At 35.7% G+C, this 27,749-nt stretch overlaps 4 protein-coding genes across 8 annotated transcripts; 1 reads left to right on the top strand and 3 right to left on the bottom strand.

Annotated features, from left to right (window-relative positions):
- Nucleotides 1-604: 604 nt before the first annotated feature.
- Nucleotides 605-4,357, bottom strand: LOC128209583 (uncharacterized). The gene is made up of 2 exons (XM_052913667.1): nt 4,243-4,357; nt 605-2,946 (listed from the first exon to the last, which is right to left on the bottom strand). Exons 1-2 carry the CDS (start codon nt 4,251-4,253, stop codon nt 831-833), a joined length of 2,127 nt encoding a protein of 708 aa, XP_052769627.1. The 5' UTR covers nt 4,254-4,357; the 3' UTR covers nt 605-830.
- A 2,962-nt stretch (nt 4,358-7,319) lies between these two features.
- LOC128207467 (uncharacterized) lies at nt 7,320-16,810 on the bottom strand. Of its 5 annotated transcripts, XR_008256711.1 has the most exons (4): nt 16,286-16,455; nt 14,016-16,130; nt 10,311-10,433; nt 7,320-8,157 (listed from the first exon to the last, which is right to left on the bottom strand). XR_008256711.1 is itself a non-coding variant. In XM_052910404.1 (3 exons), coding segments are annotated over exons 2-3 (2,112 nt in total). In that variant the 5' UTR covers nt 16,127-16,153; nt 16,688-16,810; the 3' UTR covers nt 7,320-8,156. The 5 variants fall into 5 exon arrangements, 4 of the variants coding, with proteins under 4 accessions (XP_052766364.1, XP_052766365.1, XP_052766361.1 ...); XM_052910404.1 differs by lacking the exons at nt 10,311-10,433; nt 16,286-16,455 and adding an exon at nt 16,688-16,810 and having other exon boundaries at nt 14,016-16,153; XM_052910405.1 differs by lacking the exons at nt 10,311-10,433; nt 16,286-16,455 and adding an exon at nt 16,688-16,763.
- A 263-nt stretch (nt 16,811-17,073) lies between these two features.
- Nucleotides 17,074-18,483, top strand: LOC128207468 (P2X purinoceptor 7-like). The gene is made up of 2 exons (XM_052910406.1): nt 17,074-17,558; nt 17,882-18,483. The coding sequence occupies exons 1-2, from the start codon at nt 17,074-17,076 to the stop codon at nt 18,045-18,047; spliced, it is 651 nt and encodes a 216-aa protein (XP_052766366.1). The 3' UTR covers nt 18,048-18,483.
- Nucleotides 18,484-18,995: 512 nt separating this feature from the next.
- Nucleotides 18,996-25,558, bottom strand: LOC128207876 (uncharacterized). Its single transcript, XM_052911055.1, has 4 exons — nt 25,211-25,558; nt 22,543-22,638; nt 21,872-21,970; nt 18,996-20,867 (listed from the first exon to the last, which is right to left on the bottom strand). Exons 1-4 carry the CDS (start codon nt 25,484-25,486, stop codon nt 18,996-18,998), a joined length of 2,343 nt encoding a protein of 780 aa, XP_052767015.1. The 5' UTR covers nt 25,487-25,558.
- Between the last annotated feature and the right edge of the window lie 2,191 nt (nt 25,559-27,749).

The following is a 27,749-nucleotide window of genomic DNA, read 5'->3' as shown; positions in this document are numbered from 1 at the left end:
ATCAAATCAACCACATAGTTTGACTTGTGCAACAAGAAATGTAACGAATTAACAACATTGATGAGGAAGACATTTTGCCACCTGCATGTGCGACAATAATGTAACATATTTACAACATAGGTCAGGGAAGCATTTCGGTAACTTGGTTTGAGCGACAATAAATGTAACAAATTGATTACAAAAGGGAGTCAAATATTTACAGGATTTACCTTGCACGAACAAAAATGTGCTATGAAATTGACTTTTTATATTTATAGAATCAAACATAACTTTTGTTGTTTTCATCCGTCGAGAACAAGAACGCTTAACAGCTATTCATATATATTCTTGGTAATAAAGGTTGTATTACAATATGCATATTTCTTTTACATTTGTTCATTCATTTTTATTACTCAGAAAACCGACTGTTGATGCTTAAAATGTTCTAACAATGGAATAACACGAACGCTCTGTACTTTTTGCCTTTCATAGCGAAATACAGACTGTTATGGTATAAGCAGCATGTACAATATAATATATAAGGTTTTTCAAACTTATTAAGATTAATCTCGTGGAATCTTCTAATAAATTTCGTACGAGATTATTATCTTTTAAAAATACTGTATTAAGCTTGATGATTAAAAATAGAACGTTAAAAAATTAATAAATGTTTTAACGTTTATAAAATAAGTAATTCCTTTAAACATGTACGCATTTTAAATGTTGCATGTAATTGTAATTGTTTGGTAATGAGGCGAATCCTCACCATAAACAAAGGAAGTAGTGGTCCTTTGGTCACTAGTTGATAATATTGTTAAAAGTGGTAAAACGTCAAGAGAGTCGTTATCTTACTACAGTTCCTTTCGACCAATGAAGTAGGCGCTTATCTTCTGCTTCAGTTCCATAGCAACAGAGTCCACCACGTCGTCCGGACAGGACAAGTACCTGTCCACTGCCGCTCTTATCTCAGCTAAAGGATCTGAATTTGAAGCGGCTTGCAAGACATTCTGAACCCCGCTACTACCACCAACCATATCAATGTACTTGCGACTTTCAGGAAAAAGCGATGCGATCTGAACAAGTCCATCTGTCCATTTTTGAACATCTTTCCTTTTGTGCGGTAGCATATTAAGCAGCCCACCAACCACCGACGCCCCAGAACGGTTTCCGCTAAGGACATGTTCCGGTCCAAGTTGCCTTTCACAATTACTCTCTCGTCTTGACTGTTTACCCTTGGCTTTCTTTTGTTCTTCTTTACGAAACAAATCTATAACGCCTAAAGCTGCGTTCCTGATTGGAGAAGATCCATCGGGACTCCTAAGAGCCTCATTGGAACCTCTAAGAATATCAATAAACGCATCTTCCAATCGATCAACGAAGTCCTTTCGTCCACCATCGTTCCTTAAAGCCATAACTTGCTCAAATTCCTCAGCTGACAACCAGTATTCTGCCTTTTTTGCTTCATCCATATCAAAAAAGTGTGCAATACTTCCGACAGGGTCGTTCATGATCTCGTCCACGCATGCTTCACACAGAAAATATTCCTCCTCCTGAAACCCGTCGAACATGTTGCTGTTCGTGACGAAGTAGTGGCACAGCTGTCGATCTTCCAAGCATTTCTTGATTTTCTCCAAAACGTAACGAATGCCCGTTAGAATGGAATCATCAGAGGTCCCTGTCCAAAAGGTACACGATCCATGCTTTTCAAGGGTCCAAAAAATCGCCGTCTTCACATGGTACGACTTCAGTCTGACTTCTTCACGGTTCATAGCATTGAACCGCTTTTGGAATAAACCTTTCAAGTACGATTTCATGATAATGTAGACGGTCTTAGCGACTTCTGGCATATTCTGGCTAAGTGTTATTTCAGAAAGGTTGAAACCAAGGCAAAAATCTTTGTCTGCGGATGGATTTAATGGAGCCGATCTACATATTACGAAAACGTCGTTGTTGAATATGTCTTCAGCGATCGACTGAGATGGCCATGCAGCATGTGTCATTCTGTTTCGAAAATCAACCATGCACTGAAGTTTTCCACTTACTCGGGCTGCAGGAACAAAATCTTCGCCGTTCTTTTCATCGTAAGTTGCTCTGATCCTCTCACTGACATCTTGTTCATCAATATCCAAATCGTTTTCAAAGGCGATAACTTCCTCACCATCTCCATCGTCCTTAAAAGGCGGATGCCGCCTTAGAGCTTCAGATAGCATTGTGGCAAAGTAGTCGAATTGACTATGATGTTCTCCTTTAGTTCCTGGTACCTTTAAAAGTGCTACCATCTTCAAAACTCTCTCAAATGTCTTAACATCTTCTTGGTAAACGTGCACGCCTTTCCAGCGTAGTTTTAACTGTGCTGTTACATTGGCACAGCGGTCCCCAACATGCCTTCCTCTCGCTTTCTTTGGGAACGCGTTATTGTCAAGCACAAGGTTCCGCATCTCTATCCTTGCTAAGCCGACCTTGGTGTTTACACCAATGCTTGTTACTCTCCTCTCCGTTCCTGGAACAAAGTCCGCAGGAGATGACACGATTGTATAAATCGCGCGCAATGTTGTAAACAATTGAGGATTGACAGTTCTCAAAAGCTGCGCAGAAAGATACTTGCCATCAACCAAATTTCCACGATACCGCTCGTTAAGGTTATCACCGCGCAACCAAATGTACCTAGGCGTATCTTTGCGAGGTATGATATTTTCTACTGGAATATGTAGTCTCCCTGAAACGAGAAGAATGTCCGCGTCACCGCCGTCTGTTGACCACCGCAATTTCAAGTCTTCAGCCGTACTTCCGACCAGATGAGCCTGTTCTTTGCCAACGTTTCTAAGGAACGCATTTATATAATTGACGTATCTGGTATGGCGTCTATCGTTTGTAGTCTGCTCTGACAATTTTAACAAACCATGTATTCTGTTTCTTTGATCGCCGTGTAAATACGCTTGCAATCGTGTCGTAGGTGGTCCCATCCCGCTGAAGATATTTCAGGGAACCGTTTTAAAAGCATAAAACGTTGATGTTTTACGAAGAGAGTTATTACAAGCTTATAATAAAACAAAACAATATTTTTGGTGTTAACACAAATGATTCTAAAAATGATTTTTGGCTAAAATAAAGTAATAAAATAATTTTACCTCTTCCTCAATTTAATTATCTAGTACTACAATGTTTATAAATATTTTTATGGTTAAACTATATTGAACAGCAGTGACGTATTGCGGCTTCAATTGACCAAGTTATAGATGGAGATATTCTATATAACTCAACCTTGGTATTCCAAATTTGAATAAAGTATCTATCACTGATCCCTGATTAACAAGCCACACTTCCGAACTCATCGAACGCATCCCAATACCCCGTTGTCTTTTAGGCAGTATCATAAATAAATTATTCAGTGTGGTTGTGAGTTTATTTATACTCACATTTGGGCAAGGCCCATTCGGTTTGTGCGCCAATAAGATTGTAAGTCATCATAACAAAGAAATCTAAGTTAATTTATTAACCAAGCATACCCTCAAAGAAGATCTATGATAACATATATGATTTAGACTATAAAGTAGTATATGAAATAAGCCTCCAAAATACCTATCATCATGTTATTTCAGATATGTACCCTTTACGTTTTGTTTTCGATATTAATACTTTGTATTTTTAAAAATGTTTTTCTTCTCTTTTTTGTCTTTCACATATATACGTTTTTCCCTGTATTGTGTTAAAAATCATTATGACCATATTAGTTATTTTTTAATCATATCATGTTTTGTCAAGAAACTGTTATAAACATGTTAACGGCAATACAGTATTATGTTTGTCTGTCTGTCTGTCTGTCACATTAGGGTTTTGGAGCATAGTGCACAGACAGAATATAACCCCGGTTAGAGCTACCCTGGCTAGTTTTTTTAATGTGCACCGATGTACAGCACTGATACACATGACCTCAATTAAACGTTTTTCTTTTTTATTCTTAAACTTGCCCATTTATCATAGTTTACAACTCTCTATGCTAAGTTCATGTATTATTTTGTCTTTTTTACTATGATAATTTTATTTCTTTGTTTACCTTGGTATGAGATATATAGTGTTTACATGAACCATTGAAAAAGCAATTCTTAGACTTAATCATTTATCATATTTCCTTATTCACTACGCTAATGTCAAGCATTATTTTGGACTTTCCATTATGGTAATATTGTTATGTGTTTGCTTTTGAAAAAGTATGAGGCACAAAGTGTTTACATAAACCATTGATAATTTAATTCTTATACTTACCCATTTATCATATTTTCTTATCCACTATGCTAAATTAATGTATTATCGTCTTTGTTCCACTATAATAATGGTTACCATTTGTTGTTTCCTTTTGGAAGGGTACATGCATAGTGTTTATATTCAAAACATGACCCATGTATTGACGTTATCCAATTGTCCTTTATCTCCGCTTCTTATCGCCTTTAATATTTATCTAGCCACTTATCTTCGTAAACAATGTTTTATTTGGTATATTTATCAATTATGTCCGAAGGTAAGTCACGTAATACAATAATATACATTATGATAACTGTTTTGACAATCATCACCCTTTGGATTTCATTATTATTTTTAACCTTTTTTCTTATCCTGTTCTAATTTTTACACTGTGTCTCCCGACCCTCACGAATTATATAGTGAGCAGCAATGAACTCAGCACCTATATTCTCGTTAACCTGATTTTGGGACTTTTACGCTAGCTTAGGTTCAATTATGTCTCTTCAGTACATCTACCCTTACACTCATATGAGCTTTCTTGTAGATTTGTTGTCAAGATGAGGCCTCTTCAGTGCACTTCTTTTGGCATAATTGGTTTTGGCGAAGGTCTTCTCTTTTTATGCCACCGAAGGGAGGCATAAAGTAATTGGACCGTTCTTCCGCCCGACCACCCCATCGCACATTGGCCTCAAATTTGGTAGGCAAGTTGATCATGACAAGCTGATGAACCCTTTTAATTCTGAGGTCAGTTGGTCAAGGGCCAAGGTCGTGATGATCTTAAGCTGAAAATCCGTTTCTGATTAATAACTGAAATCGCGTAGGGATAAGGACCTCAAACTTCGTTGGCTGGTTGCTCATAATCAGCAGATGAACCTTATTCATTTTAAGGTCAGTGACTCAAAGATCAAGGTCAGGGTGACCTTCAGTTGGAAATCTGCGTTTTTTTGATAATTCCATTGTTAGTTATTTGTTTGTTACTTGTACTGAGTAATTTACAATATTTTCAACATTTCAAAAGGGACTTCAGCAATATTATGTTATTGAACATTCAACTCACTGCTGATGTGATGGCTAAATAACCAGTGTGTTCAAGAGTTTACAGCATTATGTTGTTCTCAAAATTAAGCTTCGTAACTGTTGGTTTGGAGAGAGGGTATCTATGATAAATTATACTCCAGGTATATGAGTGCTGAATGCAATCATAAATTGTATTAAGTTTTCCCGAGTAATGGTGGCATTTATATCACCACCCTTTATTTTGGCAGTCAAATAATTCATGAAATACAAATGCTAGCACAATGTTTTCATAATCTAGCTGATGCAGTGGGGAATTGTGTTTGAAGAGCAAACAATGAATTGTTCATACTGAAAAAATAGTTTAGTCAATATAATTGTTTTGTGGGAAAATCATGGAAGTTTAGAAATTAATCTGAACATAAATTCGGGTAAATATAAGTTTCTTTGTAATGAAAATTGTGAATTAAAATAAATGTTTGATACAATCAAATTTCATTCTAATTTGATAATTAACTTTTTAATAAAGATTTAAAATTTTGAATAATATTGACAACATTTTTGCATAATTTCAAACTTTGATTATTTTTTTAATCTATGTTTATTATTTGATTGATTAGACCTATGCAGACTATGTATGTATTTTAATTTAATATAGATCCCAGCTGGGGAAGGTATTTATGGGATACAAAAAAGCAGTTACACGTGCATATTGGATTTCGCTTGTAGTTTTAGTTTAAGTTAGAATTTTTACTCATATTTTTTATATGATCTTAAAAACAAGTTCTGACCCTTTATTGACCTATAAATATTAACAAACTCTATGGGATGGTAGGATAGGTCACGATGAAAACATATAAGATACTGAATGCTATCTGACGGATCGAAATATTAATGGCTATCAGTCATTGAGGCCATCCGGGGGCATTTGTCGACGTTTCTGTGTCTGAACTTTTGTTTATCTTCAAAATCTATGTCTTTGACCAGCTGAAATGCACAAACACACTTAAGAAATATAGGTACAAACACACGCACACGCACACGCACACGCACACACACACACACACACACACACACACACACTAGCGTTTAACAGGAATGCTTGTTTTATTAATCATTGTATTTCTGTAGTTTTCACATGTATTATTTTTACCTGGGTGTCAATTATTGTGATCAAGTACTTAACAGAAACTGTTATCCGTATTGTTTTGGCGAACTATCCTTCCCAAAACTTCCAAAAGGTGATAGAGTTTTCATTACAAAGTTCATCTCGGGGCAAATTTCAGCCACATCAAATGAAGTAAAATGGAAGCCATATGTTCAGTAAATGAACATTTCCTGACCTCTTCAATGCTTTGCTCCATCAATCTTGACACCCATTTTACCATTCCCAAGTCTCGAAGCACTTTCGGTGCTCTGATTTTTGGACTCTACCGATTAGTCATACATACATAATTGCATCCAAAATAGCTTAATCAGTTTCAAATTTTTCAAGTTCACTGTCTGTCATCAAATCGCCTGAGCTTCTGCAATTTATGGCGTTTTGGCCAAATATGCCATTCTTCCGTGGGTCTTTTAACCAAACATGGACTCAAATGGCATATTCAGCACCACAAGGTGCAGTTTTACACAGTTATGCATAAATTTCAAGTTCTCGCAGTCCAAATTTCACCAATTTTTATATCGTGTGTATGCACGTAAGAAAAGCGGAAGTCTCTCAATTTTTAAGAAAAAATAGTTGAAAGTTGTGAACACATGGATAGGAGAATATTTTGATCAAACGGAAAAGATAAATGTAATTTATAGTGATAATTTGCAAAAATTAATGGGGAAATGCAATACATTTCGTGCCTAAAATGACACTTAAAGAATGGAGTGTGGTCCCAAAACCGTTCCTGCAAATTCAAAAAGAACTACACTTTCGATAACTCTTACATAAATAAATACACCCAAAACTAGCAAAAGGCGTTTTACCCAAAATGCCATTCCGCCTTTTTTTCTACTGAACCTGGACTGAAATGGCATTTTCATCATCAAATGGTGCTGCTCTACATATTTCTGCATAAATACAACTAGATAATGGCATATTTTAATCAACCAGATAAGATGAAATTGTGAAATGCAATACATTTATGGCCAAAAATGACACTCTAAAACAAACCGTCGTATCTTAAAATTCAGTGTAGTCAATGGATTAATTGATCTCAGAAAATAGCGACACTTTATGATGGCATAACTATGACAGTTTTATTTACAAAATTACGAAGTCCTCTTCTTCAGCAGTTGTTTTCCAACACAATAATAATACATATGCATTTATAAACACATCTATTTAGTATGATATACTAGTTATGATAATACAACAGCAAAGATACACAAAGGTTTCAAACTAACTCAAGCCGGTGTAAAATCTTGCATCCGAATCAGAAGAAGTACTGTCTTGGCTAAAGTAGAATTCTATGAGCTGATAAACTTTCTCTGCTTTTAGCATAGGCATATGGGTATAACAAGGTTATTTAATAATTACAGGATGTTATGGTGCTGATTTCGGCAACTTTCTGGATACGTATTGCAGCATAGATATGGATTGTTCCTACTGAGGCATGAATTGAGTGTTACACCAGTACTTTCTGTATTAAGTAGCAGTCAGGATTTCCAATTTGGATACAACAGGGTTACTGTTATCGACATCAGTTTCACTGGGGCTACTGTTATCGACATCAGTTTCACTGGGAGTACTGTTATTAACATCAGTTTCACTGGTGTTACTGTTATCGACATCAGTTTCACTGGGGTTACTGTTATCGACATCAGTTTCAATGGCGTTACTGTCAAACAATTGATTATACGGGCTTCCTCACCAGCCAGCGCGTTTTGGCTTTTCTCTTTGAATTGTCTACCATCTGCGAAACGTCTAGAACAAACCTGGAATAATAAAAATATAATATAAATTGTTTTAATTGTTTTTCCCGAGACATGGTTGTCACGATGGCAGTTTCGTGTATATACGTGCGTGCGTGAGTGAGTGCGTTCGCCAAGACTGAATTTGTCCTGGATGAATCTTGACCATGCATTATAGGATTTTCATAAAACTTGCCATGAAATTTTACCATGTTGTGGCGGCGTGTCGCGCTGAAGACCTAGGGTTGTACCTCTAAGGCCAAGGTAAAAGTTAGAGGTCAAAGGTTAAAATTATCCATACCCGGGCTGTATTTTAACAATGCAGTATAGAATTTTTAATGGACTTGTCATGGAGGTTCACAATGATGAAGTGGTATGTCGCGTACAAGACCCAGATCAGTACCTCAAAGGTCAGGGTCAACGTTAGAGATCAAAGGTTGAAATGATCCTTTTCCGCGCTGTTTCTTTACCATGCATTAAAGGATTTTAAAAAGAAAATGCCATGAAAGCTCATCACGATAGGGCGGCGTCTCACACACAAGACCCTGGTCTGTACCTCAAAGATCAATATCAAACTTCGAGGTTAAATTCAAAATGAGTACTGTTGATAGAACTGGACTAGACTAAGCCTTATCCGGACCATATCTGTACTACGCACTACAGGATCTGCAAAAAATATTTTAATGGAGGTTCACCATGGTTAGGTGTAGTTTCGCAGGTACACGTATTGATTAGCACCATGTTATTTAGTGTTGTAAGTACTTGGAAGAGCATAATTTCTGTGTCAAAAGCACTTTCAGCGGGCTCGAGATGTCCCCATTTCGCGCCTAGTTTATTTAACTTGACTGGGCCGAGAAAAGCGGTTTACTTGCTGTATATAAATAACTTTATGAAAACACATTATTCATAAATATTTGTATAAACCGAAAAAACAACAACAAAAAAACCAAGTGTGATGTATTTTCTATCCGAATAACAGCATGTCCGCATTGTTTTTGTCCAATTATTTTATCATTCGTATGTCCATGCTTGCTTGTACAAAAATGGAATAGAAATATCAACGATTTCTTTCCAGCGCCTGGCAAAATGGATTTATTTTATTTTAAGCACACTATATGATTTGAAAAATAAGGAGTTATGGTTAATATTTTAGACCTGTACTTCTTTAGGTTTTTTTTTTATTTGTATTGGAAGTATCTCAAGTTCTCAATCTCCATAAGGAGCGTCTGTATTTGTTGATCTTTACACATACAAGTTCCCTGCAGTATTTATTTTTGGATTGAGGCGATGTCTTTACGTTCGTGATATCCAATAATTTAAGCGCCGAGGTTTAGTATTGGCGCAACTAATGCGTTTAATATTAAATAAATTTTTCCTTAAATCTGTTTATAAATTATAAAAAAACTGCAATGTGTGCTATGAGTGCTGCGCTTTTCTTTTTTGCGTTCTGTACCAGTTATTATTTTAAACTGGTGTACTCCAAGACATTTAAAGGACGGTACAACTTCTATGAGTTATTTATGGATGACAAAATTATGTATTGTATGTCTTCCTTGTTAAAAAATCATTACCTCGTTTTGCTTGTATTAAGTTTTAATCCACATATATAACAGTATTCTTTAGTAACAGTATTATTTCCGTAAGTATTTTCTGTAACTAATGTGGTGAGCAGGCGAGTACAACCGCATCATTTGGAAAAAGTAACATGTATAATTTCGTTTAGTCTAATGTTATGATGTTGATGTCATTTTCTACATTATTGATAACGTCATTCACGTAAAATAAAACACAGAATGCAACTTGCAGTCTCCTTTGTTTAACTCATATATTTGAAGTAATATGAGTGGTATACTAGTATTCGTGGTGGCGCCCATAATATTCGTGTTGTATGTTGTATGTGTTTTCAATCAACTCAGCTCAACTCAACTTAACTCGAATTGAAACCATTTATTTCAGTACATTGTTTAAGTTATCGAAGTGGTATTGGTTAATTTGGTTGAGTTATAACGATTGGTGACTATGAGGCATTTTTCAAGCACAGTGCTTTCCCCTGACAAAGGATATAACCATCGCTTATGACTAGCGACCAGTCTATAGAAAAAGTCGTTAAATCAAATTTTATATCGTTTCTATTAGGAACATTTAAGATTGAACAAATAGTATAACGTGATTGTTACATGAAACTAGTTTTGAACACTTCCCAGAGTCGTGAGGGTGTTGGCATCTCAACGCACACATCCAGCACCGACGGTTGTGCCGTTAAAATGATGTCTTCCGGTAGTGTAGGTGTCCAAGATGACCTGGTTTAAATAAATAATCATTTGGAAACGTATACTTAAAAAACTGTAAAGTTGTTAAAACTCGTAGAAACGCTTGGTAATATAAATGCCGTAAACGCATTCCTAACCTTGCATTTATCCTCCATGTGATAATCTCTAATGGCAGTTCATAACCGTTCTGTCAGCGACGATAATATGATAAACAACATGTACACTATTTCATTACATGCTTTCCGATGTTTTATAAAGAATTATTAGTGAGATATAAATGATTTTTTTCTCATTTTTTCACTGTTTTCAAAATATAGCCGGTTCTGATATTCAGTCAGTGCGCACACGGCTTCGATACAATATCAACTACGTCATTTCCGAAATAACGTTACGTTCGCACCTAAAATTTCGCGTTTATATAATTAAATCCAATTTAGTGTCATTTAGAAATATAAAAGAAAGATCAGTCGGTTGTTTCAGTGTAAGATTTCAATACCAAAAATGGTTATATTATTATTGGCTACGCCACTCGTGAAATGTAACTTTTGGTGCTAACTCAGTAAAATAAATTGCGATCTTACACAGAAACAAACGTACAAACAAATATCCTTTATATTCTTATAATTATGTTTTGTATTACCATTTGAAAACCAGGATCCTTCATAACAATACTAACCGTTTTTAATATCTGATCATAGCGAGATGATGAAATCGACTTCCACAACACTTCAGAAGTATTCACACGGTGACAGAAATGATAATATTCATAGGACCATGATTACGAATCATCTCAAGTCCGAGTATAGACTCCGACTCAGAAAAGCTCTGTTGTTACATTACAAAGATTCATCTTAATTTCATTCGTTTTGCAAAAACATAAACTAAAGTTTTTAAAAGTAAATCAATTGAGCTAATTTAATCACCAAGTCTTAAAGCTGCACTCTCACAGATTTACTGTTTTACAACTTTTTTTATTTCTTGTCTTGCATGAATAACTGTAAACCAATGATAAAAGGTTGCTGACAAAAATCAGATCGTAGATTTTCATATTTCTGTTCTAAAAGTAATGTTTTATGGCTTAAACTGTTACAAACGGTTTAAGAAAAATGTATTAAACATCAATTTTTGAACTTAAATATAAAAATCTGAAATCTTATTTTTTGTCAGCAGTCTTATATAACTGCTTTTCATGGATTTTCGCAAAAACTTGGCTCGTTCCTAGACAAAAAATAAAAAAAGGTGTCGAAACGTTCATTCTGTGAGAGTGCAGCTTTGACTGGAAGGAAAGTTACAATTAAATGGAGATCTGTTGTTTTGCGACTGAGACCCGAGTCTGTTCGTAATCAAGGCCTTTTATAGTTGATATGCATTGTCACAGCAAATAAAATCCGAAAGAGAACTCGCCGTTCGCGTCAGGTACATGTTTATAGACTATTTTGGCAAAGAACGAGTTCATTTGGTGGGAAGTACGGATGAAAGCCTTACCCTGGCCAAGGGACAGCGGTGACGCGAATTTAGTTCGTGTCCGAAAGAAAAGGTATTTCCGTAGAAAACATCGAACTACACTTAGATACGCCTTAGTACGTTTGGTTGCGCAGTGATAACACTGACGAACGGAGTAAAAGGGAGTTTGTGGAGTACCTGTCTCCGCGTAACTATTCCGGATTGACCCATTTTTGTAAAGGAAATTAAGGGTAGCATGATTGAGTATCTTATTTTGAATAGCCACAAACTGACTTGAACTTGATTCTACTAAATAAAAAATGTTGATCGTGATCATTTTCATTTTAGCTCACTTGATTCTCAGGGATAGGTGTTGTTGCAGGTTTTTAGTGAACATTTTAGACCTAAAACTTGTTGAGAAGGATATTCATGATATTACTTCGGGTTAAAACGGTTAAATCACGGTTAAAAAACTAGGTCACCAGTGCAGATCCTAAACAATCCTAGTCTAAGCAATACAGGCCATGGTTTCAGCCCAATGCTGATAAGAACTGGTCAGAATGATTGTCTTGATCAAACATGTGTCAATATGTATCATCTCAGGATAAAATCTAGATCACTAGGACAAATGACAAAAAAACCTTGTTCGCGTATTAATGGCTATCTTTTATCCGATCTTTGTGAAACTTCATCAGAATGATTGTGTTGATGAAATTCCAATCCCGTTCGAATATGCTGAAATGAAGTCGGTTTAACGGTTTAAACTTCTAAATACTAGAACTAAGATAAGAATAAATAATTTATCACATAGAGCTTGCAAATGTATTTCGTATTTTTAAAATAAATGATGTATGTATTTTCTTGACTTCACGTTAAGTTACAGAATGGTGTAACCTCAATTCTTTATTAAGCGATATTTCGTACATTGTACGCAGAAGGTCAATATATGGCATTATTCGACTAACATACTTCCAAATCGATAAATATTATTATTAAGCAGCCATCGGGTTGAACAATATTCGGTAAACAGGGGTCAGGGGAAAGGTTACACCCTCTTGAATATCGTATCATATGAAATCGGTAACTTTTATTTCGTTTTACCGTATTGGAATAATATGAGTTTGTAAAAAAAGGTGTGGGCATGTAACGTTTGAACAAATGTACATGGACATACCGGTTGAGGGGTAGTGGGAGGTAAATTGCCAAACGTACTATGAATAAAATACACTAGAATGCAACATTTCCGACTATAATGAGCCATAAAGGTTTTGAGGGACTACCCCAAAAATCCATTACTACGTTAAGAGTCTCCTTAATCTAAAACTCCATTCGAAAATTGTCGAATGCTTTAAGATGCCCCAACAAAGTGCGGCTCTCTGACGTCAAATCCTGGACCCGCCCGTGTAGACTTGGTTGCATTTTAGCACGAGATTGTTTATTTCTAGGGTGCCCCATTCTACCAGGAATTCCGACAAATCTTTGGTACCAAAAGTGCAGTCAGTGGCAAAACCATGATTTAGCTTTTTCATTTTTTATGATCAAATTCTTTACATATCCTGAAGTATGAATTTACGGTATCTGCATAAATGCATATTGGACATCGTCACAAATTTGTCCTGTTGAGGAAAATTGTTTTTGTGATTATTCGAGCTTCTTAAAAAGGCAATAAATAACTCCTTGAAATACCTTTGTAAACAACCATGAGACATAAATAATATTATATCGACTCGACAGCATAGTTTGACTTGTGCGACAATAAATGTAACGAATTAACAGCAGTGGGGAGAAAGGCATTGTCATCTCGGCGTGTCACAATAAATGTAACACATTTACAACATCGGCCACGGAAGCATTTCAGTAACTTGGTTTGTGCGACAATAAATATAACCAAATTATTAACAAAGGGAAGTGAAATATTTGTAGTATTTACTTGCGCATCAAAACTGTGCTTTAAACAGACTTTTAAATCAATTGAAGTCAATGAAAAACATTGATTTATCAAATGGAATAACACGAACGCTTTTGACATTATTGACCTTTCATAGCGAAAAACATGCATTATGGTATAAGCAGCATGATGTAAAACACAGGGAGTAGTAGTCTTTTGGTCACTAGTTTTATAATAATATCGTTAAAAGTGATAAAACGACAAGTGAGTCGTCATCTTACTATAGTTCCTTTTGTCCAATGAAATAGGCGATTATCTTCTGCTTCAGTTCCATAGCAACAGAGTCCACCACGTCGTCCGGGCAGGACAAGTACCTGTCGACCGCCGCTCTGATCTCAGCTAAAGGATCTGAACTTGAAGCGGCTTGCAAGACATCCCAAACCCCGCTACTACCACCAACCATATCAATGTACTTGCGACTTTCAGGAAAATGCGATGCGAACTGAACAAGTCCATCTGTCCATTTTTGAACGTCTTTCCCTTTGTGCGGTAGCATATTAAGCAGCCCACCAACCACCGACGCCCCAGAACGGTTTCCACTAAGGACATGTTCCGGTTTTAGTTGACTTTCACAATTACTTTCCCGTCTTGACTGTTTACCCCCGGTTTTCTCTTGTTCTTCTTTACGAAACAACTCTATAACGCCTAAAGCTGCGTTTCTGATTGGAGAAGATCCATCGGGACTCCTAGGAGCTTCATTGAAACCTCTAAGCATATCAATTAACGCATCTTCCAATCGATCAACGAAGTCCTTTCTTCCACCATCCTTCTTTAAAGCCATAACTTGCTCAAACTCATCTGGAGACAACCAGTATTCTGCCTTTTTTGCTTTATCCAATTCAAAAAAGAGTGCAATACTTCCGACAGGGTCTTTCATGATCTCGTCCACGCATGCTTCACACAGGGAATATTCCTCCTCCTGAAACCCGTCGAACATGTTGCTGTTCGTGACGAAGTAGTGGCACAGCTGTCGGTCTTTTAAGCATTTATTGATTTTGTCGAGAACGTAACGAATGCCCTGAAGAATGGAATCATCAGAAGTCCCTGTCCAAAAGCTACACGATCCATGCTTTTCAAGGGTCCAAAAAATCGCCGTCTTCACATGGTACGACTTCAGTCTAACTTCTTCACGGTTCTTAGCATTGAACCGCTTTTGGAATAAACCTTTCAAGTACGATTTCATGATAATGTAGACGGTCTTAGCGACTTCTGGCATATTCTGGCTAAGTGTTATTTCAGAAAGGTTGAAACCAAGGCAAAAATCTTTGTCTGCGGATGGATTTAATGGAGCCGATCTACATATTACGAAAACGTCGTTGTTGAATATGTCTTCAGCGATTGACTGAGATGGCCATGCAGCATGCGTCATTCTGTTTCGAAAATCAACCATGCACTGAAGTTTTCCACTTACTCGGGCTGCAGGAACAAAATCTTTGCTTGTCTTGTCATCGTAAGTTGCTTTGATCCTCTCATTACCATGATTCTCATCAATATCCATATCGTTTTCAAAGACGATAACTTCCTCATCGTCTAGATCATCTTCAAAAAGCGAAGGCCGGCTAAGCGCCTCAGATAGCATTGTGGCAAAGTAGTTAAACGACCCATGATGTTCTCCTTTAGTTCCTGGTTCCTTTACTAGTGCTACTATCTTCAGAAGTCTCTTCAACGTCTTTAAATCTTCTTGGTTTACTTTCACTTCTTTCCAACGTAGTTTTAACTGTGCTGTTATATTGGCGCAGCGTTTCCCAACATGCCTTCCTCTCGTCTTCCCTGGGAACGCGTTGTTGTCAACTACAAGGTCCCGCATTTGTAGCCTTGCTAAACCGACCTTTGAGTTTACACCAACGCTTGTCATTCGACTCTCTCTTCCTGGAACAAAATCTGCAGGCGATGTCACGATCGTATGAATCGCGCGCAATGTTGTAAACAATTGAGGATCGACAGTCCGCAAAAGCTGCGCGCAGAGATACTTCCCATCAAGCAAATGTCCACGATACCGCTCGTCAAGATGATCACCGCGCAACCAAATGTACCTAGGCGTATCTGAGCGCGGTATTATATTTGCTACTGGAATCTCCAGTCTCCCTGATACGAGAAGAAAGTCGGCGTCACCACCGTCTGTTGACCACCGCAATTTCAAGTTTTCAGCTGTACTTCCGACCAGATGAACTCGTTCTTTTCCAAAGTACCTAAGCAACTCATTTATATAATTGACATAACTGGTATGTCGTCTATCGTTGGTGTTCTGCTCTGACAATTTTAGCAAACCAGGTATTTTGTTTCTTTGATCTCCGTGTAAATACGTTTGTATTCGTGTCGTAGGTGATCCCATCTCGCTACAAATATACCGGAGAATCCTCTAAAAGAACAATACATATGTTTAACTTTACTTCATTTTAGTGAGTTATATTCATGTTAAGAATGTCTTATAATAAAAGAATCCCGCGTCTTTCTCCATGTAGTTACAACAATATTAAAAAATAGTATTAACCAATAAATGAATAATTTGGTTTTCCAATGCAGGGGTAACATGTTTCGGCAACAGATGATATTGACTCAATAGTTTGTAAATGACGCAACAGTGGTATTCCAAAGTTACACTGACTGACACATCGAACATATCCTAATATCCTGTTTTGTGCGCAGAAGTGCCTTTTATCAGGTAATTTCATAAGTGAATTAATCAATGCTAGTATACTGCCTTTGTACACAGTACAGTACACACGAAATATTGTAAAAACGCTCCGACATGAGTCATGGTTACTTAAGCGTAAAACCAACAAATTAGCATTCTTAATATCTTATATATTTCATGTATTTATTTACTGATTTAATTTGACTTTCTTTAAAGACTATTGGAATCAAAACAAATAAAAAAGTCTCCAACACTCACACGGAATGTTTTCCTCTCTGCACCCAGAGTTGCTATGATAATGATCCAGCTCGAGTTGTTATATCGATCTTATATTGCGAAATACTGGAATTCCAACAACATTTCAGGGGCACTGCAGTGGGATAATATTTCCATGCGAAAAGACCCGAGCAAATTCAAGTTAAACGTTCTAAAAGTTTAAAGGAGTTGTAGAGTCAATGGGAAAATACGATTTTCTAATAAATACAGGTTTTATATCATGATTATTTGTGACGATGGTTTTTTTTGACACACTGATCATGAAATGTGACAGGTAAATAAACGCGTAATACAGCTTATGCACTGGGCCATCTTTGACCGATGACGTAGGCGAGCTCGCGTTCCAATATCGCGAGAGTTAACCGCGCATGCGCAGTAAGCGCCCATCTGTCAAAATGGCTTCTATGGACAACAATAACGCCGATAGTTCAAATAATTACGAAGATTCTTCGTCTGATGATGAAAACCCATTGAATTTAGATGATTTAAACATACAGGCATATCGCTTTGAACCGCAGCGAGATACAGACGACGAGAATTCCGAAACTGATGGGGATACTGACGAAGAAAGTTTGCAAGATCATAATATTATTGGAAATGATCGAGTTGGCAACGTTGGAGCCTGGTGCCTATGCGGATGTTGTTCAGATATGCAGAAAGAGATTGACTGTTTATGTTGCCGTGAATTGGTTGCAATAAATGGAAAGGAAAATAACGAACAAATTCAGCTTGATTGCATATGTAACCACCCGAAGTTCTCTACCCTCTGTCTGGATAGAGATGTTTTGGGAGTAGCAGCCATAACTGTATCTGCAATGATGGGAACATTTCTACCAGTGCCAGTAACTGACACGTATGTTTTAATGACAAAAAGAAAAATATTTAAATATTGAAAATAATACCACTATTATCATATTATTGATAAACCTGATTGAAATGCTAAAAAAATATTTTTAATGCCGAAAAAACTGGTTTACCTACATTTACCCTAGAATATCAGTAAATTTATTAGAGTACAGCTTAATTACTATAGCAAAGTAATTTAAGGAAAACTTTAAATAATAATTTAAATTAATGCATATAGAACACATACTAAATAGTTCATGATTTTCCAATAACCATTGGTTATTAAAAATGTTGTAATGCCCGTTTTAAGACGATGTTGATCTTTTTCAGTTTTTTTCGGTTGACGGCATATAGACAATTTACGCTGTGGATCTATGGCAAATTGGGTCGACATAACAGAAGAGTGGTGCCAGCTTGTGTTGTAAACAAGGTTCGCCTACAGTTCCCTAACCTTGATGGAAGAGACAATTTTGTGGGGTTCGAAGAGGCAAACTGAGATTACTATTATTGTTGTGTACAGCAGTTTGAATCGGCATATAAATGTACAATTTAGAAATTTATAGGTGTATTCTTGAAGTCTTTGTGTAAACACATTAGGGCATTAATTAAGATAACATGTATGTTTCACTTTTAACAACCAGTTTCACAGAAAAGCAGTCAATGGATAGTCATAGCCTTTGCATGTTTTAGTTGGCATTGCTTTTGTAAAAAACCTTAGCTCGTAAAATTAAGAAATGTCTAAAATTACATGTTTGTATTGATTCCATGACACTCCTGTATTAAGTACAGCATCTTTTAAAACAGTCATCTTAAAATATTTTTGCTGAAAGTACTTCCAATAGGCTAGTCGCCATACATGTACAATGGTGATGTTCTAGGAAGTGGGTTTACCAACAATTTTGTTGTATTGTTTGAAAAAAATATTTGTCAAACAGAAGACACAATTAATGAGCTCAGCTTTGTGAAGAACATGTTGAATGTAAATAAATATGTTTAAGCACTGCATTGTTTTTTATTACTTGCAAAACGCTTTGAGGAAAGCAAAGGTAAAAATTTAACTCCGGACATTTATGTTATATGACTATTGATAATTGATCTTGACCTACTGACATCGAATATGGTACGAGAATATCTACTGCTCAAGGGCAACCTAACCCTGAAGTTTCATGGTCATTCGTCACTCAAGTTAGGATGCCACTCATTCAAAACATTGTATGTACTATGTACTAGTAGCTCAAAAACATAAAGATAAAATCCAACTTTCTACATTTAATCTGTTGTAATGAAAATGACAATCACATTTTAAATGAAGCATAAATTAATGATAATATTTAAAACCAGTAAAAAGCAAAACTTAACATTATAAAATTAACAAGATAAACAAAATCCATAACAGAATGCAATAACAAATAACATTTAAGTCACAATGAATCCGAGGTCATAATCATTTTCCAAATCGAGAGACTCGACCTTGAACTATGATCTCTTTTCTTGGTTTTTCATTCCTACTGATGTTCGGTGGGAGCGATCTTCTGTTGGGCCGTGTGCAATTTAATTTTTCAGTTTCTAGCGTTTTTTCCATCAAAATTTCTAAATATTCATATGACTTTTTCTCATACATTTTCTTCGCAATCCATGATTTGGAAAGTTTGGAAAATTCTGTTCTAAACCGTTTCTCCCCTTTCCTGCTTCCTGTTTTTACTGTTGCCTGCGCCCTGTTTACATTATGGTTATGGTCAAGGGCAGCCAGCTGGGTTCTTGCTATCATGCCTTCCAGGCTGTAATGGATCCGCTTCGGCATGTACTTCAGCAGCAAAGCATGATAGCTTTCCAAAGCACCAGTATGACAAAATAGAGTTAACTGTCTGATATCCTTAACCAACAGCTTGTTGGTTACAACATTTGTAAGTGCCTGGTGCTCTGGTGACTGCATCTTTAGCCATTTCGTTTTTCTTTCAACTGTTGGCTCTAGCCGTCCATGGCAACATTCAGTGACATGATGTCCAGGAAATACATGGCGGTTACACACATGATGGACGATGGATAGCCACTTTTCCACCAACACATCTCCATTTCCATCACATGTGGCACAACACCACCATAGGTGATTCACCACTGACTTAATCCAAGTCGAAAGCCTCTCGCAACCTTTTTGCTTACTTTTCTTGCTAAGTTTTTTCCCAACTGATTTGGCAAGATGCCATACATCAAACTGATGATTTATATCAGGCCATTTGTCAGTCAGGTATTTTCTTATTTGCACATGGCGGTCAGTAGCCAAAACATCAACAGTTATTTCATTGTCTTGAAGATGACCAAGGCATTTTTCCAAACCATGTTTCTCCATGTGGACAGAGCTGCTGGTTTCTGTACACTGAGTTACATGGAAACCTAAAATGACATTTGTTTGAATGTCCATCACCGTGTAGGTTCCATACTTGGCAGAAAATCCAGGGCTATCACATCTGCCATCACCAGCTAAACACACTATTTTTCCTTTATATGTTTCTAACAATTCAGACTGGTGTGAATTCCAGGCATCATTTACAAGTCTGAAGAGGTGAGACGACTGAATGGCATTGTAAGAGGTTCTGTGCAAGAAGCGTAAGCCAAGAAGTGCTGCAAACTGTGTGAGCACACTATAGTTCTGGCCACTGAACAAGGCTGCAGCAGCAATCTGTAGATTTCCATGAGGAAATCTCCCAGATGATTGCTGTGTACTCCATTGAAAGTCATGGAAGTTAGAACACTGGAAATACACAGTCAGAGATGATCCTTTCATGTAAGTGTTTGTAATCATGCATTGTTTGTCACACTTGATGCAACGAACACCAGCTAGAAGTTCATTCAAACACTGGCCATAAACAATAAAACTACTTTCATTCAAGTCTTCTACAGACAAAGAACTTCCTGAGCTTGAACTGGTGATTTCCTCGGTCGCAGGTTCAAAGGTTGGATCACACTTTTCATCATCAACACACATTTCTGACTCGTCCGAGGTCAACTCAAACTCGAGATCTGTAGAGTCCAGTAGGTGAACTGAGCTGATGTCAAGTTGCAGAAGTTCACACAGTTTCCGCGACTGTGTAGACATCTTGGGGCGAGCTGGTGAAGACATCTTGGGGCGGGCTGGTGTAGACATCTTGGGGCGAGGGGGTGAATACATCTTGGGACAAGTATATGAATGGTCAATAGATATACTGGCGGGGTCACACTGGGTGGAGCTGTCAACTGGTTGATCCTCTGTCTGTGTTTCAGCATGCTGGGCAATATAACATGTCTGTGTGCTGACGTCCACCATGGCCCTTCGAGGCATCTGAAAATAAGTTATTTACAATGATCAACCAATATGCCTATACATGAGTATGCAACTGAATCCACATGATTCTGTCAAGAAATCTGCCAATGTTGCAGTTTGTTAACATGAACCTAAAACTGTCAATTTTCCAGTACTAAATAGCACCCCAGAAAGCCAAGAATGCACCAGATTGCAACAATTTTTTTCCGAGGGGACATGTCCCCGAACCCCCCCCCCCCCCCTGCACAATTATGAATTCACATAAATTGAGGGCTAGCTATGCCCCTGGTCATGACAAATGCAGTGAAGGATAGGCATCAGCAAGTAGTTACTCCCATTAAGTAAGTGAGGCAAAAACTTGATAAGAATTAGCGCTCCACACAGAGTTTCAATTTTTATACCCGACCCAAAATACTTCTTAATTTTATCCTTTCATAATATAGCCTAAAAGCAAACATTTTTATCGACAATGAACTAAATCTTAATTTCTGGCTATGAATGCATCATGTTAATTTAAAAAGATGAGTAGCCATCTGATACTCTACATTTTTTTACAAATAGAGTTCTTTAATCTGCACTTTCACAGATTTACCATTTGACAACTTTTTTATAATTGTCTTTGAATGAGCAAATTTTTGTATTTTTGCAAACCAGTACTAAAAGAGTGCTGACAACAAATCAAATCGCAGATATTCATTTTTAGATCAAACATTTATATTTTATGCATTTTTCTTAAAGCTGCACTCTCACAGATTGAACGTTTTGACAACTTTTTATTTTTTTTCTTTGAACGAGAAGTTTGCTCATTCCAAGACAAAAAATAAAAAAGGTGTCAAAACGAGAGTGCAGTTAAAGAGAACAAAATAAATAATCAGAAAAAAATAGAGACTACAGTCTATGAAACAAACAATGATGTTTACATTTATAAGTACAGTGTACAAAAGTATATCCAACACTTTTGTAAGAAATGTTTAGTCACTACATTTGTAGAGCAGTCTTATGTTTAGTTTTTTGGTCCATACCTTTCTTGGAACTGCTGAAGAAACAACTGGATGAGCTGGACTTGTACGATGGAGAACTGTGTTCGTCACATCTCCCAGAACATCACGAGAAGGACCCATCTGAAAAAAAAAGCCAAGAATTTTCATTTTAATGAATATCAAAGCAACAAATATATTGGTGGCATTGTGCATTCTTTATTCCATTTCATTTAAACAAAAAACTGCTGAAGCTGTCATCTCCAAAAGCTTGTTAAATTTCAGCTCAAAATTCCCTTTGAATGGAAAAGAAGGCATATACCAGTTAGAAATACCATATTATTAAGTTTAATCAAATGACATGCAGTAGTTTTGCAAGTTATGCTATGGACCAAAAAATAACAAAGGGCAAAAGTAACAGTTTTTACGTTCTGCACTTTACCATCGTATCAAGTTAAATTAAATCCTTCCGTTTGTTTTCAAGTTATGCTCCGGACAAGAACAAGTGCAACCAACCAACCTACTGACCAACCACAAAGAGACTAATAACCACTCTCATACTTTTTTGTCAGGTATATTCAAAATCAATAAAGTAATCATACTTACATTTATATTTGCAATATTAAGATCAATTGAACCATACTATTATAAATGTCAGGTTGATGCAAACAAACTAAATCAGTATGCAAAATGCTCAAAGTCAAACTATATTATACCAATGGCTTTTTCGGTACTGATGGAAGCTGACTCTCTGTATATACTGTGAGACGGGTAGGTTGACCATTGTGCTCTGCATTGGGACATTCACTTGACTGAAATGACACAATAAAACAACATGCAAATCCAAGATCCCATTTGATCATGAGTGTAGGATGATATCCCCCCGGATGATTGCCCCCCCCCCCAGACATTAGCCCCTAGGACCATATCCCCCCCCCAGATGATAGCCCTCCCAGACAATAGCGCCCCCCCCCCAGACAATAGCCCCCCCCCCCCCCAGACAATAGCCCCCTACATATATATAAATGACTTTACATATATACAATCTTTTAAATTTGCATATTTATAAAACTCATAAAACATAAAAAAGTATTATTTGACGTTCAATTAGACAAACAACTTTGATGTTTCCACCATGTGAATAGTATACTATTATGCAATTAATGTGTAAGGTCAATCGGTAATTATTAACTGGATTGCACTAAAACATCTTCAAAAGAAATAAAACATATAATGTCATTATCGAATAAAGGATTATCACCCTATTAAATAATTAAAGGTCAATGCAAATGATAATTAAAGGTGAGAACTTACTGATAAAAGATTATTAAATAAGTCCTTAGTCAACAAATTACAGAGAAAACAATTAACTTTTAAAATAATAAATGTCTCATTGTAAAATCACATGCTTTTTCCGTTTATTTTTCACTATTCATGATTTTTTTTCATTGATTTATGCCTTCGGGTTGTTTCATATGATAATAAAAATCATTGTTTTGCAAATTTGCTTAAATAAAATGGTTATAATATGCATTTTAATATTGGGGGGATATCGTCCATTTTTTCACTAAGACGGGGGGGCTATCTTCCGGGAGGGCTATGGTCCTAGGTGCTAATGTCTGGGGGGGGGGCAATCATCTTGGGGGGATATTATCCGTACCACTTTGATCATACATGCTATTGGCCTTTACAAGTGATTTTAAAAATTTTATGTATTAAAAGTAAAACATGGTAACATCACTTTACAGTAATGAATGTGCTGTAATTCATTTAAATGAAATTGTGTACTGAAGTTTTATTTTTAAAGAGATCAAAGCTTAAAGGCAGGGCTCAACTGTTTAAACATGCAGATGGCAAGCACTAGATGTATATACCAGTATTGGGGCTTTTTCTAGGTTATTCTATATTATTTTATTATAATGATTGCTGAATAAAAATAGCTTTAAAAAGTGTTTTTGACAAGATAAATAAATCATCATTTTTCTAATCCAACGTATATTGAAACTAATTAAAAAAAACATCAATTGTTACATGTCATTGCACATAAGTGTAGATATTCTTACATATATATATTTGCAAACTGATTTCAACTGAACCTCAAAGGCCCTGCAGAAAGGGCTCATTTTATGACATGCAACTGGACTAACCATAAAGTCACTTTTTAATTTTCATGTGCAGAAAAGTTTTATGGCCTACAGCTGGTCAAGTTTGTGTATACAGAAGCAAAACATATGTTTTATGACATGCAGCTGGTCAGGACTGTCTGGACAGTGCAAAAACTAGTTGCTGGGGTAACTAGTACATATATTTGATACAAGATAAGCTATGAAATGAATTAAAGTAATTATTAAGTTTAATGGTTAAGTATTCTGTCTATTGAGGAAACAAACATTAGGCATATTGGTCATCAATCTAAGTCCAACTTCCAAGTCTTTACTCAATTTCCATTTATTCAATAAATATTTTCATGAAACAATTTTGTCAAGATATAATATTTTACATTTACAACAGCCTACTGTTTGTATTCAAATAATTTGATAGTTAAAAAAGGTAAAAACATGTTTTAAGATAAAACAGCAGACTCCCTGATAATACAAATGACTATAATATTAAAAGAAAATCTGTCACTACAAAGAAATCAAATTGCAGTAAAAACAATATTTAATGAAGATCAACGGATAATTTTGACTTTGGTTGATCAAATTATATTTAGCTTGCAGAAATAGATCAGTATACATAACTTAATGGCTGGTCATGATGTGCATTATAGATATGACACCAATTTGTCCCTAACTGATATTTATGGAAGCATGTAATAAGTAATGACCAATGCATCTAAATGGCTGTCAAAGAGTTTTGTGACAATTTTATGACAAGGGCAGACTGGAGACTGCAGGGATACACAAGAAATTTCAAAATACTAGGAACCTATCCCTGAATGCCAATTTTCTAAGCTAAAGTAATGACTTTAATAAAGGTTACTGAAAATGAGTACTTAATCCGGTCAAGTCAACATAATTCATTTTCACAAAAACGCCATGTGTGCATAACTTATTTATAAACACAAACATTTGGAACAAATTAATCCTAGACCTAGTTATTATATTTTCTCAACATGTTTACTATCAATTCTACATAAGATGAATGGACATGACATTTTTTGAAGGTTTGCGTAAAAAAGGTTTTTAGAACTGTCATCATTTTTTTTAATGTGATTGGTAGAATGTGACAATAATTTATTCATATCATATATTGTCTTTTTACTTTGTACATGTCATGTAGGTCATCATATTTATAACTTAAAACACACCACGCCTGCTTTAAAAAATATTCATAGAGTATTGAAATTAAATAAAACCATAAGAAATAAAATACATGTCTTACCTTTCCTCTTTGTACAATAGTTGGCACTGAGCCTGGTACGAGATCATATTGGATTTTACCTTCCATGTATTCAACCCGGAGGTTTTTCTGGTAACACTTCCGATGAAAATGTTTATTACACACAACAATTTTTTGTGGTTTACACATCAAGTCCAATCTGTTGACATTCGACAACCATGTCTTTCTGTCCGCTTTCTTTCTAACACTTGGGACATTGTGTACTTTGTCACCTTTCGTTGTGCTACTACTGCAGCCCGCAACAATACACTTCGTCATTTATTAAATCAAAATGCTAACAACATGTATATCTTAGAAATTAAAACAACCGTTTCACGAAATGTCAATATTTCCGCGAATACAGCGTATTCGGAATACTTCGCATTACAATGGCAATTGCGCATGCGCAAAGCGGGGTGCTATAAAAAATTGCCGAATTTACCGGAACGTTGTAAAATATCGCTTATCGCAATTCGCAACATCGATTTAAAGCATATTTTAAATATTTTTTTAGGTGAAATTGTCACAGATCGTCATATTTAGACGTGTTCTGGTGAAATATAACAAAATTACAATAACCCTACAACCCCTATGAATGGTTAACAAAATGATTTGAAAAAACACGCAAAGTTGGATGAAACGAACTTAATAGATTTAATGTTTTATTAATATTGGCTTTCACAATTCATTTGTGAAACCTCAATACGAGGAGGTATGACTCACACCAAACCAACACCTAACTGAATAAAAATGATGCTCCAAATATGTTTGTGATGTGAACCATTGTTTTTATTGTACTTTACGGGGATTGTTAAACTGCGTCCCGTATTTTATTTTTATAATCAATTTTTCGAGGAGAATTTTAATAATTGACAGTCATTGTTCAAATTATGGACAGTCAACATAAACAGTACTATGTTGTTAACATTCTGTAGAATCAAGACGTGTGTTTACAAACTTGTTTTTCTTGTAAATGCTATGAATATTGGGTAAATCTATGCACTAATTTGAAGGAAAAATAACATTATTAAGGTTTAACATTTAAAATCTAGAATGTAATGTAGTGTTTACATCAATATATGTATACTGTTTTCTCCAAATCTCTTACAACATTTAAGATTACATATTTGGAAGATTAACTAAAATATCATAATATCATTGCACTTTGTTTAAAAAAAAATAAAGTCAGAAATGTTCTTAAAGTTTGGCTTTTGCGAGAAGAGTAATAACAAAAAAATATAATTCGCTCAAAAATCTGAAATTCCGGAATACACGGAATATGTTTGATTAAGTTTGAAAAGAAAACGTTGATTCTACAGTATTTCTATTGCTATGAACTATTTCAAATTCGACAATACATGCCCTGTTATGAAGAGGGATTAATGATGTTTTTCAATACATTTTACAGTATGCAAATTAAATCAAATGTATGTCACAGGGTGTTTTGTTTGAGTTTATTGAGGTTCATATAATTTGTATCTGTTAAAATAAAGAAACAACTATTTTACTTTCTCTTAACTTATTATATTTCTCATGCATAATCAATATTTAATGATTTTACCTTGTCATTTTATACCGGCATGCAAGTACCATTGTAATTAAAAGTGTTTTACACTATATATACCTCAAGGTATATACCTTAATACTTCAGTTGGTCAAACGTGAATATGTTGGATATTATTGGTGATTTTACACTTGACACTTGATCATTACGGATCTTATTAAGACATGGATTATTTCAATATATATATATATATATTGCAGTCGCTTTGTCCATGCAACCCGTCGTTTATAATACGAACCCGAGCAAGATCTATCGTAACCTGCAAAAAAGCTTAAGGTTAACTGTTGCCAATAATTTCTGTGGACAAATCCCTATATAATATTGTTTTAACATACATGCATTTAAAATAACTTTTCGAACATAAGGCATGGACAACTTGGTGTGTGAATGTATTCCTTAAATAAGCACACAATAAGTACCATAACAAACTAGCCTCAATTTAGTTTTGCCAGGCATCTTAAAATGAATTTATTAGTGTATATCTTCAATTTATATGTTCCCTACTACGGCTATGGCTTCTTCTTAATAGGGTCGTCGCCTAGGAAATAAACGAACAAATTGCATTGATTAAACGTAACAGGTAAACATTTAAGATAATCCGTTTTTTAAATGAATGAATTACTTACTATTGAACTCAGTTTGTGTTTCAAGTAGTGTTGTGCCGATGATCGATTATAATCGACAGTTGATCGGAAAGGCCTACGTCGGCGACAATCGATAGTGAAAATTGAACAATCGATTATAGAAACAAGGGACGTAACCGCTGCCGACTACCAGTAAAAAAATGTCATTTAAATATGTTTTGTGTCTAGTTAATGCTAGGTTATGTTGAAATGTTAAGGTGTTTGTATGTTAAATTATTAAGTCATATTCTTATCAAGTCAGTTAGTCACTACATAACCTTATTACAAATTTTCTTTGTAATTTAACTGCTAAAATATTGGTTCTCATCTTCCCATGTTTGTGGTTTTAAAGTGA

This window comes from Mya arenaria, chromosome 11 (genome assembly GCF_026914265.1).
Source record: "Mya arenaria isolate MELC-2E11 chromosome 11, ASM2691426v1".
Lineage (NCBI taxonomy): Eukaryota > Metazoa > Mollusca > Bivalvia > Myida > Myidae > Mya > Mya arenaria.
Note: the sequence above shows the minus strand (reverse complement) of the source record. Positions and strands in the feature narration are given on the sequence as shown.